Source organism: Pocillopora damicornis, chromosome 2 (assembly GCF_964200805.1).
Source record: "Pocillopora damicornis chromosome 2, jaPocDami1.2, whole genome shotgun sequence".
NCBI lineage: Eukaryota > Metazoa > Cnidaria > Anthozoa > Scleractinia > Pocilloporidae > Pocillopora > Pocillopora damicornis.
The window spans coordinates 33,750,546-33,762,907 of NC_142671.1; the positions used below are offsets into that span (position 1 = coordinate 33,750,546).

The 12,362-nt window shown below is 40.0% G+C and overlaps 2 protein-coding genes across 2 annotated transcripts; one reads left to right on the forward strand and one right to left on the reverse strand.

The window, feature by feature from the left end:
* Window positions 1-138: 138 nt before the first annotated feature.
* On the reverse strand, window positions 139-1,098 carry LOC113669992 (somatostatin receptor type 4). Its single transcript, XM_027186073.2, has one exon. It carries the CDS (start codon window positions 1,096-1,098, stop codon window positions 139-141), a length of 960 nt encoding a protein of 319 aa, XP_027041874.2.
* Window positions 1,099-4,364: 3,266 nt separating this feature from the next.
* On the forward strand, window positions 4,365-11,562 carry LOC113670093 (zinc metalloproteinase nas-6). The gene is made up of 13 exons (XM_027186182.2): window positions 4,365-4,514; window positions 5,122-5,202; window positions 5,572-5,703; window positions 6,092-6,212; window positions 7,321-7,496; window positions 7,875-8,123; window positions 8,720-8,752; window positions 8,921-9,037; window positions 9,133-9,144; window positions 9,728-9,841; window positions 10,027-10,221; window positions 10,901-11,029; window positions 11,396-11,562. The coding sequence occupies exons 1-13, from the start codon at window positions 4,469-4,471 to the stop codon at window positions 11,398-11,400; spliced, it is 1,410 nt and encodes a 469-aa protein (XP_027041983.2). The 5' UTR covers window positions 4,365-4,468; the 3' UTR covers window positions 11,401-11,562.
* Window positions 11,563-12,362: the final 800 nt, after the last annotated feature.

A 12,362-nucleotide genomic window follows, 5' to 3' on the forward strand; every position in this document is an offset into this window, starting at 1 on the left:
TCAGTAATACACCAAACAATTGTTTACAGCTTTAATTAACCGTTTTCTCCACCTGATTAAACAAGGTATCTTTTCAATTAAATGATTTAAATACCATGTCCATTACCTAACGTGAACATTGATCTTGCGGGGTAGAAATCAGATTACTTGATCTGAAGTGTAATAATTTGGAGCGCGTGTCGACTCTTTTCCACTTGAAGAGAAGCTCTGTTGCACTGGTCTCACTTTACAAGAACAACATTTCATTCGCTCCTTAAACTCCAGTGCGACTTCTTTGTATGCTTTGCGATAGTTAGAGCAGCGAAGCGCGTAGATTATCGGGTTTATAGCCGAGCTACAGTACAGAAGATAGGTACAAATGTAGTGTAAAATGGGACGTTTCTGAGGTATCACAAATTCGACCACCACGAATGGAACGTAAGATAAGAAAAACCCAATAACTTGGATCAGAAGTAATTTCACAACTTTTTGCTTTGATTCCTGATCTTCCTCAACACCTTCGTTGCAAATTGTCTTGCTAATGTAAAGTTCTATTAAAATCTTACCGTAACAGAAGGTTATGATACTCGTGGAAAACGCAGCGAAAAAAACGATTGTAACAGCGTATGACGTTTGGTTCCAAATGTACACGCATTTTTGTCTTTCCTCGTCAAACTCAGCATAAAGAATGGTAGGCATATTAAGCAGAGTAGCGAATAACCAAAGACCCGTCACATACTTCCATACTGCGCTCTTCTCTATTCTTAACTGTGTGTTCATCGGTTTAAGAAGAGCAAAATATCTCTCTACAGCGAGGAGAGTCATTGTACCCACGCTCACGACAATTGAGATCCCGCTCATGTTGTTCATGGACAAAAACTTGCACAAAAACTGGCCTCCTTCTTCATGTACGTGGGTCAAGGAATTAAGTATAACAAAAGGAACACTCCAAAATGCTATCCACAGACCAGCTACAGCCAGGTTTGCCAATAGGAAGTTTGTCGTGGTGTGCATATGCTGGAACTTTTTTATAACAAATAGCACCACTAAGTTTCCTAGAAAGGCACCTGATATCAATATGCTGTAAGCCAACGCGGTTATGACTGCTTTTAACTCCATTTTGGAATCGCTAGGGAACTTTTGTACAAAACTGATTTTCTTGAGAATCACCGCTTGTAATATACATGGGTCAGGTCCTCAATCCTCTTTTTATCCTCCCAGAGACAGGGGCAGAGCAATGATCGATGTCTAGGGTGACAACTTTAACTTCTATTACCCTCTTTGCTCAGCTGTTGATTCATTTCACACTTTTTCAAATATAGATGTCCATGTAAATTTAAAGTTAGACAATTTTAACCAATGATCTTAGGTCAAGAATCTGCAGTTTAGTGGCTGATTGTATTTGATTAAATTTTCATTTTGATAAACCAGATCTAAGAGATTGTGTGCTAAATTAAAATAAAAAAACAAACAAAACAAATTAGTAAACGAGATCCCGATGTTACATTTCGTATAGAATCCACCTTACAGCCTCTTAGAGTTCATTTTGTTAAGTGGTGAATGATCACAAAGGGAATTCGGAATTATACAGGAGTTACTGAAAAATAACCGCCCTTGAAATTTCACCTGGTTTTGTTTAATTTTCATTATCGCTGAAAGCCCTGTTGACAAATATAATATCTATACTGATACTGAGAATCGGTGGTTGGTCCCAAGCGTGTGACCGACTTTTAAAGATGGCCAAGGAAGTGAATAAATATGTGGCTTTTGCATCTGATGGGTTGTCCAGACAAACAAAAGTTGATAGATAACTTTACGATTCGCTTTAGCTCTGGCTGACCCGGTTGTATGCTATTAGAGTGGTTGACGATCGAGAATCAGAAATGATGCGGAACTACTTTCAGTCGAGTGTAGGAAGTAATCGGATGCTACGATTGTTTTGTTTAAGGAAGCGCTTCGATTGAGTGTCGTTTAGCCAAAGCTAAAGTGAGCACAACGGCCAATCAGAACAAAGGAAAATATCACTGGTTTCCAATGAGAAGTCAAGGTGAAAACAAGAAAATTGCTTGAAGCGCAGGAAAACGAGAACGAATGAGTCGCGTTCGATTTCAGTATTAAATCCGTTAGTTTAAAAAGGATGGCGCCAGTTTTGTATAACGCAGGCAGAGCAAATTGTGACAAAACTGGTGCCATTGCGGATTGCTTTGGATTGTCAAATGAATATTGTGTTATTTGCCCCTGTGGTTGGTCTTTGAATGGCCCATGAAACCCGCGCGCTTTCCTCTCGACCAGTCATAAACAAATCGTGACTGGATCAGTCGCATTTCCCCGTTCGTGCTTTTTTGCTTCGTTCATTTCGCGTTTTCATTGGCTACCAGAAATGTTTACAGTTTGACTGATTTTAGTTTGTTTTTACGACTTTTACTCGATTCGTACTCTTTTTGTCATGGTCACTCAGCAATCATCGAACGCTGCTCCACCGAAATCCTAGCAATCTTTATTAGGTCTCTCTGAGTGTGTTTTGTTGCCATTTACTGTTTCTTTCGGACTTTCCTACTTCTTTGTAGGGCCTCATGATAAAAGTCGCTCAGCTTTCAAGTAGACCAAATACCAAAAGAGAAGACGAGTTCATAACTAACATTCTCTCCGTCTACTAACATGTTGCCCTAACTTCAAGTGAGTTTCTGGGGTCTTTTCTTAAGGAAAAATAGATTTGCCGAATCATTTAATTAAAATGTAATTTTCTTGCAGTAAGGAGCAAACTTGATGTCACCAGTTATTCTTGAGCAATACCGAGGCTCACCCCGGCTGTTGTCAAAGCAACGTACAAAACTGAATTCTGGGGCAACGTTTGCATGATGGACTTACATCACAACTTCCACGATGATTGCCAAAACGGCTGTCGCAAAAGCAATGGCTTGGCCCGGCTTTGTAGAGTACTGATACGAATTTTGAAATCTTTACAAGTATACTGTGATAAAAGAAAGAGGTGTCAACTTGATCACCTGACCGATGATTTAAGGTGTGGAGATCTTAGATTTTCTAGTTGTATTAATAATGGTAATTGAACTGAGTGGAGTGCAATTTGGGCTGAAATCATACACGTGATTCCAAAATTGAACGAGCGCGCAGCGCGAGTTCGATTTGAAATCACAAGTATGATTTCAGACCAAAATTGCACAACACGAGGTTCAATTACCACTTTATTACATCCGTTTTGAAATCGCCCAAATACAGGACTTGGTCAGTTCAAATATTTTATTAATACAATACTGAGCTGGTTTGAAATTAAATTCATCCATTTTTTGGGAGGAAAAAATAAGAGTTCTGGAAACAAAAGTTGCAAAATTTGCCACATGATACTCCATGTCTTTCATCTTCCTGCAATATGATCGGTTACTTTAAACAAGCCTTGAAGTCTGATTGGTTGTTTTGTTTTTAGTGTAGCCTCCTCATTGGCTGGGGAAAAGATGCGATTTAAAGCAAAAAATGGTGCAATTTGTGAATAAATCGCACCAATTAGAGCCAATCAGATTACAGGGACCATCAGTGATTTCAAAATGGTGTAATAATATCCTATAATCAAACCATAGATATTGCAGACTTAATTTGGATATTCAGTGGTTCAGATTTAAACCGATGAGTATGACTGACAGCCTCCATACTATCTGCAATAGGAACATATGTCAGTGACAATAACATCATCCTCAAATGATATAACCGTGTCATGTTTAGCATGAGACATTTTATTTGATGACTTTGATAATGGAGTTAAAGTAAACACTGGTACCGTACACCTCATTCTGTGAAAGAACGCAATGTCAGTATTATTTCAGCGTTCACCGATTGTACATACTAAGAAACGCACTATGAGCGGAGAGGATAGATCGGTAACTCAGCTGATCCTACAACTATTGAAACGAAATCACAGAAGCATCTCTGAGTTTAATGTTTATGTTTTATGCAGGAAACCGAGAAATTTAAGAGATCTGTTTTGAACCGTTGCGTGCGGGATATTCACAGAGTTGAGAAGGGGATAGTTTGACGCCAAAAGCGTCTATAACTTGAGCTACCAATGACGCGTGGCATACCTTCTTGGATTGAACGAGAGATCGTGAAGCAAGTACAATCTTCGTTAAAGAAAACGTAGAAAAAAGTCGTGAATAAGTGAAATTATACAAATAGTGCCAATTTTTTGGTCTCATTTATTGTCCTTTAACAATAAAAGTTGTCGAGACAAGAGTAAACAAAATTTCAAAGAGCATACGCACAGCTGCGGACTGGACAAACCAACTTATACAGAATTATAAAAGGTGATGTACCAAATTCAATACGTTCTTTATAGTTTTTGTTAACACAAACGTGCAGATGGCCAAGAGCTACAATCGAAAACCACCCCATAAAAGAAGTGATCTCTACCTTCCACTTACCTTTAGGGAGGCAGGCATAGTCTTCCGTTAACAGTTACAGCTTCGACTATTGAATCAAGATGAAGACACTTCTCATCCTAGTCTTGGCGGTTTTTAGTGCTCATGGTAAGATGCATAAGTATTTGTAGCACAACTAATGAGTTTCTTTCTGGTCCTACTCACAGCGGAGTCCAGAAGCCTCAGACGGTAATACCAACACCGTTTTGAGTGACTCGGTCACAATTTGCAATCATCATCAGCCTCGTAGGATTAATTTTGTAATCAGATATAGTTTGACCCTCTATGTTCTTGCCAGTTTAGTGTCCTTTCCAAACTCTCGCTCGAAATGCTTATTAATTACTATAGATGCTTTAGTTCAACATGGCATACGTCGGCGGCTGACGATGTGAGAATAAAAAGAAAACTCAAAACAGACAATGAAGCAATACTGAATGGATGTCCTAACCGTGGCAAATTTAAAAAAAGGGCCTCACTTCTTTTCTAGGTTTTAATCTCACCGGAATTTTCCTACTTCAGTTTTAATGCCTACCCCAGAGAATTCCCCACTTCCCGCTGAAAGTAGACTCCAAAGCCTTAAGGTCACTTATGACTATGCATGAAAATTGAGCTAGAAAGGTGCGGCGAATGCGGCAACATTCCAAATTTAAAGAGGATTCATTGCATACCTACTCGTCGTTCCTCTTATAATTGCGTTTTCGATCTTTGCTGACAGGATTTGAGAAGTCTCCCAGGCCACCAGGTTACGGTATATTCACAAAGAATTTCAAAGTGAGAACATTTTTGCGGGCTGGAGGTAACAAGATTTGATTTGATTTGATGCCTAGTGTGTATTTTTAAAGTTATATCAGCCTTTGCATTACACACCCATCTTTTATCTCTCAGAAGTGTAAAAGTGTAAATCATGCAAATTTACAAAGTAATTTTAACACTTTGTCCTGAAAACAGTTGTTACTGTTTGGAGGGTATAATCTGATAAAACACAAAATTTTATGACTCAACTTTTAAGAAAAAGTATAGCAGCAAGAAAGCGATGTTGTTCTCCTCGTATAGTACCACCCGAAAGAGAGAACCTGATAGAGTATTGATTTAAATTAAGAGATTAAAAACTGATCAGTTGATATTCTTTCGGTTGAAGGAGTAAACCTTTTTTGTTTTGTCATAGATATCGTCGAAGGGGATATCATGCTGGACAGCAAAACCGCCTCTCTTTACCGTGGAGAAACCAGGAATGCCATGAAAAACGTGAACCTATGGAAAAACGGAGTGGTGCCTTACATTCTTGATTCCAGCGTGGGTAAGTAAGAAACCAAACATTGCGACTCTTGCAGTGCTTTCTGCGGTATTTAACAAATACTACGGTGTCGAAGTGGAGGTAAATATTTGTTTAGGTAGATACTAAAACAGTGGAATAATTTAGCACAAAAAGATGATTTTAACTCTTTTTTCCTGCAAAGATAATATTTGTGGGAGAAAATCCCGCACGAGTTCGGGGTTTGGGTAACCAACGAGAATGCGCTTTCAACATTACGCACTGTTTAATTATAAACTAATATTGCACATCTTTCGGCATCAGTTAGTCAGTTATCCATCTATTTAAATGTTTATGACATTTATTCACTCATTAAAATATATGTAGAACTTGCCTTTCCTTCTTCTCCTCCTTTTATTGTTTTGTGTCTTAGATGATCACCTGAAAAGCCAGATCGAGGAAGGCATCAGAGATTATCATAAATACACATGTCTACAATTTGTGACGAGGACGAACCAAAGAGATTATATCAGGATTGTCAAACCAGCATCAGGGTAAGGTGTCTAAACATAATGACTAGTGAGAATTTTAATTTTTTGAGAACATGACACAATTTTTTTCTCATAAGGTTTGGAAAACACCAGCGTTTGTTTCTCAAATTTCACCTTTTTCTATTTTTAGTCTCTCAGTTAGGAGTATAAATATCACAGAGAATATCATGAAGAAACAGGAAGGAGTTTTGGCGATTGAGCGGAACAAGGCCACCACAGGACTTTTTTCTTTCGTTTTTGGAGGGCTTGACTGAATGAGTCTGATCAATGAAGCATTTGGCTAAAGCATTATTGCAAAAAAGTTATACTTTGTGGGAGCGAGGCGGAAACTGCAAGCGGGAGAAAGGCTGATTTGGCCTCCCTTAATCAAAAAAACGTAACTTGCTATACCTTGGTTTCCAGGGGTCAGCCATATAATAAGTATCAGTAGTAATTTCCCTCCGCTTCTTTTAAGTGATGGGTAGTCGAGGTTTCAAGGGTTTGTTTCTTTGTCAGGTAAGTGGGGATGGGTGAAAGGGGGAGGTGGGAAGGAGCTTCAGACGTCGTCTGTCTCTACTACTTGTAACAGTGTAACCCTTCACATCCTTCCTCACGATCGAGTGAGGCGTGAGTGAATAGTGAGGCGTGAGTGACCCAGTGGTCAGAGCGCTGGACTCTGGGTCGGACGGCCCAGGTTCGAGTCCTGGATGGGGCACTACGTTGTGGCCTTAAGCAAGTCGCTTCACTCACCTTGCTTCGTCTTCTCGGATAAGACGTTAAGCCGGAGGTCCCGTCTCCTGCAGGGTTTGGGGTAGGAGACGTTAATTTCCCACGCACGAGATTACTGTGTGATGGATGTCCTCCCCTGGGTTGGGTTGGGTGGATAGAAATACACGTACACGTTTAAACGAGTACTTCTGTACTCCTAGGTGTCACGTGTTTAAATAAATGATTGATTGATTGATTGATTGATGGCATGTCGGATGGGCTCCTCTGCCTGCTTACGACCTGAGGTAGCCTGGGAGACATATCTTTGGTATACTCCTGGATATCGGAAGGATATCCGAGCCCTCGAAGCCAAACGGTTGATAACTATCGTCGGAAACGTTTCTCTTTCGTAAATCTCTTGTAGATGTAACTCAATGGTGGGCGCGATCGGTGGGGAACAAATCCTTAATATGGGAGATGGCTGCCAGTATGTTGGCCTGGTTCTTCATGAGTTTGGTCACGCAATCGGCTACTTTCACGAACACAACAGGCCTGACCGTGACGATAATGTAAACATTTTGTGGGACAACGTTCAGTACGGTGAGAAATTATTTTTATATCCCTTCTCGAAAAAGATTTTGGAATCTAAGGTAAATTTTCTGGTGACGCGTCGGCCAATGTTCTGTTATGTTTTCCCTGTAATGATCTATTCATTTTATCTGAGCCTAGAATATATGTACTCTGAGTACTTACTGTTTATCTTCTCTGAATAACATGTTGTTTGTTCTAACAATGGTGGTGCCTCATCAGAATCAATGAATTCAAAGTAGAAGAGCAAAAAATTTTGTCGGATTGATGACATCATCTGAAAAAAGCAGAGCCTCTGGTGGCTTCATGTCAGAGTCCAATCATTGCTCAGCTTTTCCTTTTTAATCTTGCTGTTGAGTATTAACTATGATCTTCTCCTCAATCTTAAAGGTTTCAAGGACGCTTTTCGCAAGTACACTTTTGATGAGGCAGATGTCCAAGGCTTCAAGTACGATCTGACATCCATCATGCATTACGAGAACTCTGCGTTTACCAACGGTTACTGCCGTCCAACTATGCTTGTTAAGAAAGATCCATCGTACGAAGTGACACCAGTTTACCTGAGGAAGTTCAGTCCCCAAGACATACAGAAAATCAACAAACTTTATAGTTGTCAGACAAACCAACTTCCTCCTACAGGTAAATTAGAGAGCGGTTGAAGCTAAAGCTATTACCGTTTCTTGCATTTTTGCTTGGCAATTTATTTTCTTTATTATTATTTTCATGATCAAGGCAAATAAATCAAGATGAGATCCAAGGATACATCTAGCCTCCCTCTTTGCCAAGAAAAAGTAATGTTAAATTTTTCTAAAACACCCCCTCCCCCCTTCCCCTCAACACACACACAAGTGGCACTGAGAAGTTAATATAAGACCCTCTTTATGCAAAATCCTGTAGAAGACCCAGTTTTCCAATGAGATTTCCAGGTAATCAGTGTTGCACCAGTCCCTCTGAAAAATTGGTGTTGTAATTGATAACTGGATCACTGCCCAAAGACATAATTCTCGTTTCAACCGAGGTCTCATTGGTATTGATAGTGCCACCAAACGCTCAATGAAGGCTGGCTAGGAGAGCAGATAAGATTATAATTTATCCTTATAGACCCAATTATCCGTTGTTCCATGCCATATTTAATTTCATTTAAAACTCAACAAGAAGCTGAGTTTAAGTATTTGTCCTTGATTTAGCTGTTCGATCACAGCTACATTGACCGCTACCGTTCTTTGTTGTTGCAGTTTTGCCCGGAAGTGGAAATCCAGATCCATCTCGTGAGTTGATCATCAACCTTTTAACCGATTCTTTTCCCCTCTACTTTGCGTAAAGAGTGAAAATAGATGAAAGCAGACTGTACGAGTTTCAATTTTTTGTTGTTTGCCGCTGGCCGTAAAAATCATGCTTACTTTACCTCTCTGTTTAATCTGTTTCTCCTCCCTAAGAATGCAAATGCGAGGATAAGTACAACGACTGTCAAGGTTGGATGAACTCGGGTGAATGCGGGCTCAATCTCATGTGGATGTCGACGAATTGCGCCAAAAGCTGCAGAACATGCGGAGGTATGATGTCACAATATTGACCATTCAAAGATTGCACTTTTTTTTAATTTATTTTCTTCGCAATTATCTTATTCATTTGTTTGATTTATTTGCAGAGCCCCCCTCTGGTGAGCTTTATGGATTTTAAACATGAATCATTTATCGTTGAGTATATGCACAATCTTCGCCAAAGTCTGAGAGTCTTCAATTCATATTACAAATTAATTTAAGTGCGATGTCACGTAAGAGTAAGGAAGATACATATATAGATGGAACGGCGTAACCCTCGATAAGCTGGGAAAACTCGATAAGCTGGAAACCACTCCGCTTCTCGTCGTGGTTTCCTACGCTTATCTCGTGTTCTCCCAACCTCCCGCGTGTTTACATCAGGCTATGTAAACACGGAAACCATTTTACATTTCTTCAATGTAATCACTAAATGAACGAGTTTTACGTTTCTCCTAAACTTGACTCTTTGAAATGGAGACATTGAGAGGTATAAAAATAGCACAGTATGTTTATTGTTTAACATCATTATATATCTAGCTCGTAGGAAAACATAACTATAGAATACACTAATGGAACTCGCCGTGGTTTGTAAAGCGATTACTTCTTTGGAGATCTCGCAAAAATCTGGTCTTTTCTTTGCTGAAATATCTCTCTTACCTGCTTCTTTATCCCTCGTTGACTTTCCTGCGATTTAAATTTAAGATTGTCAGGATGTGTACCCAGTGGCGTGCGAGACCTGGGGAGCTGGTGGCGAATGTTCTAAGAACCCAATATGGATGAACGCGCATTGTGAGAGAACATGCGCTCAGTGCAAAGGTGAATTAATCAGAAACTTATCGAGTCAGCCAAGAATATTTTCAGTTTTGTTACACCCAGAATTCCTGATTAACTCCTGATGAAAGTCAAACGCAATGAATTTTTTCATTTTCTGCCAACAAACATTCCAGAAAAAGATAAACACGAAAAGATATGCAGCTACTTTTTCGTATCTTTCAATGCAGGACCAACTCAAGCGCCTACCCCACCCCCTGTTGGTACAAGTAAGCCACCCCAGCCTCCCAAGCCTACCACACAACCAACCGGAAACTGCAAAGACGTTTATCCTAAATACTGTCCCGACTACAAGAAAAGGGGAATGTGCACCACTCATGTCGACTACATGACCAGTGTCTGCCCTGCTACCTGCGGATTCTGTGGTAGGTAATACGATTATTACCAATGTGACGAAGAAAGGAAGAATCCTTAATCGTAAGAGTGGCCACTTTTATGCAAGTACCGTCTAAAAAGTCTCACGTTTCCTGTCAATGGCGCTAGTTAGGGTTAAACTTGAGCGCAGTCTAATCTTCATATGCAGGTGAAAGGCACGTGAAAAACATTTGAAATGTATGTGAAAAGTGTTGACCCTTTCCCACAGAGTTTCCATATGCTTCTCACTATTAGTTCATAAGGCCCCCATAAGGTGTACATGCAAAAAAGCGTGTACTCACGCATACGCTAGGAGCCTTTTAAGCTCAGGCCTCCCGCAGGGCGCATGTGTAAATAGTTAACGAGGTGTGGTGGCCTAAAGTTTTCCGCTTTAAATTCCAAACCGGGGAGGTCTAAGGTCAAGCCCGGACCAGAGTTACTGTATCAATGTTCTTGGGCCAGACAGGGGCTAGATGCGTTACTCTCACAATGCCTCTCATCTCGGGTACCAGGTGAAATTCTTTGACGTAACCCTGGAATGGACTATCGTTCCATTCAGGGGTAGTAGCAACACTCCCCATCGCTTCATGTTACAAATAAAAGTCGCGATCGCTGTGAGCTTCAGAAATGCGGGCCTTTTGGCTCGGGAAGGGGAAGGGGATGAACCTGTTCGTTTTGCTTTCTCTCTAGGTGGATCAGGGAATTGTAAGGATGTTTATCCTCAGTACTGTCCAGGGTACAAACAAAACGGAATGTGCACTGATCCTAACTATTTGGATTACGTCAAAGAGGTTTGCAAGTGGACTTGCGGCTTCTGCAGTGAGTATCATTTGACGTTTTTCTAGCTCTAAAGCGAGGTGTCATGATGGAACTCATGACAGACTCTTTTCGAAACGTCTAGGTACTAAGAATTAGTTTTAAATAAATTATATCCTTCAAAAAATATGAGGAATAGTTGGCATAATGTTAACTCAAGATCGTTAGAAAACCCTAAAGACACTTTTTTTGTGGTTAAAATAAATATCTGTATGTGGTTTAGTTCATGTTCAGGAAAGTAAGACTCCAGGTTGAGTTTTATAGTCAACTGGGGATAACTTGGATCTTGCATCACTCACCTTCCTACCCGCCTTTCCTGTATAAGGACATAATACTGACTGAAGAGACCCACTGTCCTTTGTTTTCTAGGCTGAGCCGTTCGTTGTTGAAACACGAAAGGACCCATGACTGTTACATGCTGCAAACTTACCATGGATCATACAAGAAGAGAGCATTTTCTTTACAAAGTCAAAGTTTTGCTTAGTTCGTTGATGCATCATAAAGAAATTAAAAGTGGTATTGATCCTGACTGAAAATCGTGTCAGCTTTCTAATGAAACTTAGCATAGCATGGGCCTGGGCCTGATGACCGTTTTCAATACCATCAGTTTGGGTAAGAGGATATGTTTACAATCTCTTGGTTTGGGAGATATTTTGGATGAATTGTAAATTATGATTAGGGTTATTTAATTACCCCGAATCCCTGCTCTTGTTTTTGCTCTTTCGTTTCTCTTGCGGCGGGTGAAAAAATGGAACAGTTTTTTCCATCAAGAGCTAGAGTTCAGACTTCAATAATACGCACTGATTCCTTTAAAAACACCGGTCAAGAAAAATAGCTTGAAACTCAGATTTAACGAGATGCCATAGGTTCCTATGACGTCCTGCAGAACGTTTTTTTAGCCAATTATCCATTATAATATTAGATAAAGATGGCCATAGGCTTATGAAACGTTGCCAAGTGTCAGGTTATGTGATTGTTTTAATTGTTTTGTTTTTTAATGAAAGCGTTGACTTTTTTGCGCTTGATGTTTGCACAAAACCTATATTTTGCTCAAAATTGCTCAGAAAGGCAAAAATAGCTAAAAAAAACCACAAAAAGTTACTCCAAACGCCAAAAGTTGCCCAAAACGTTGCCAAGCGCAATCAGGACAGGCCTAACTCTCAGCGCCTCCACAGAGGAATTAGCAAAAGGTACCAAATACCACGCCTTGGAACGCAGTTGAAGCTCTCTGGGACCCAATCTCTCCCTGAGAATCGCCGTCTACAACTGAGAAACCTTGCCCGATTAAATCAACAAGGCTTAAGTGTCTTTCAATGAGCCATGAGAACAATTATGC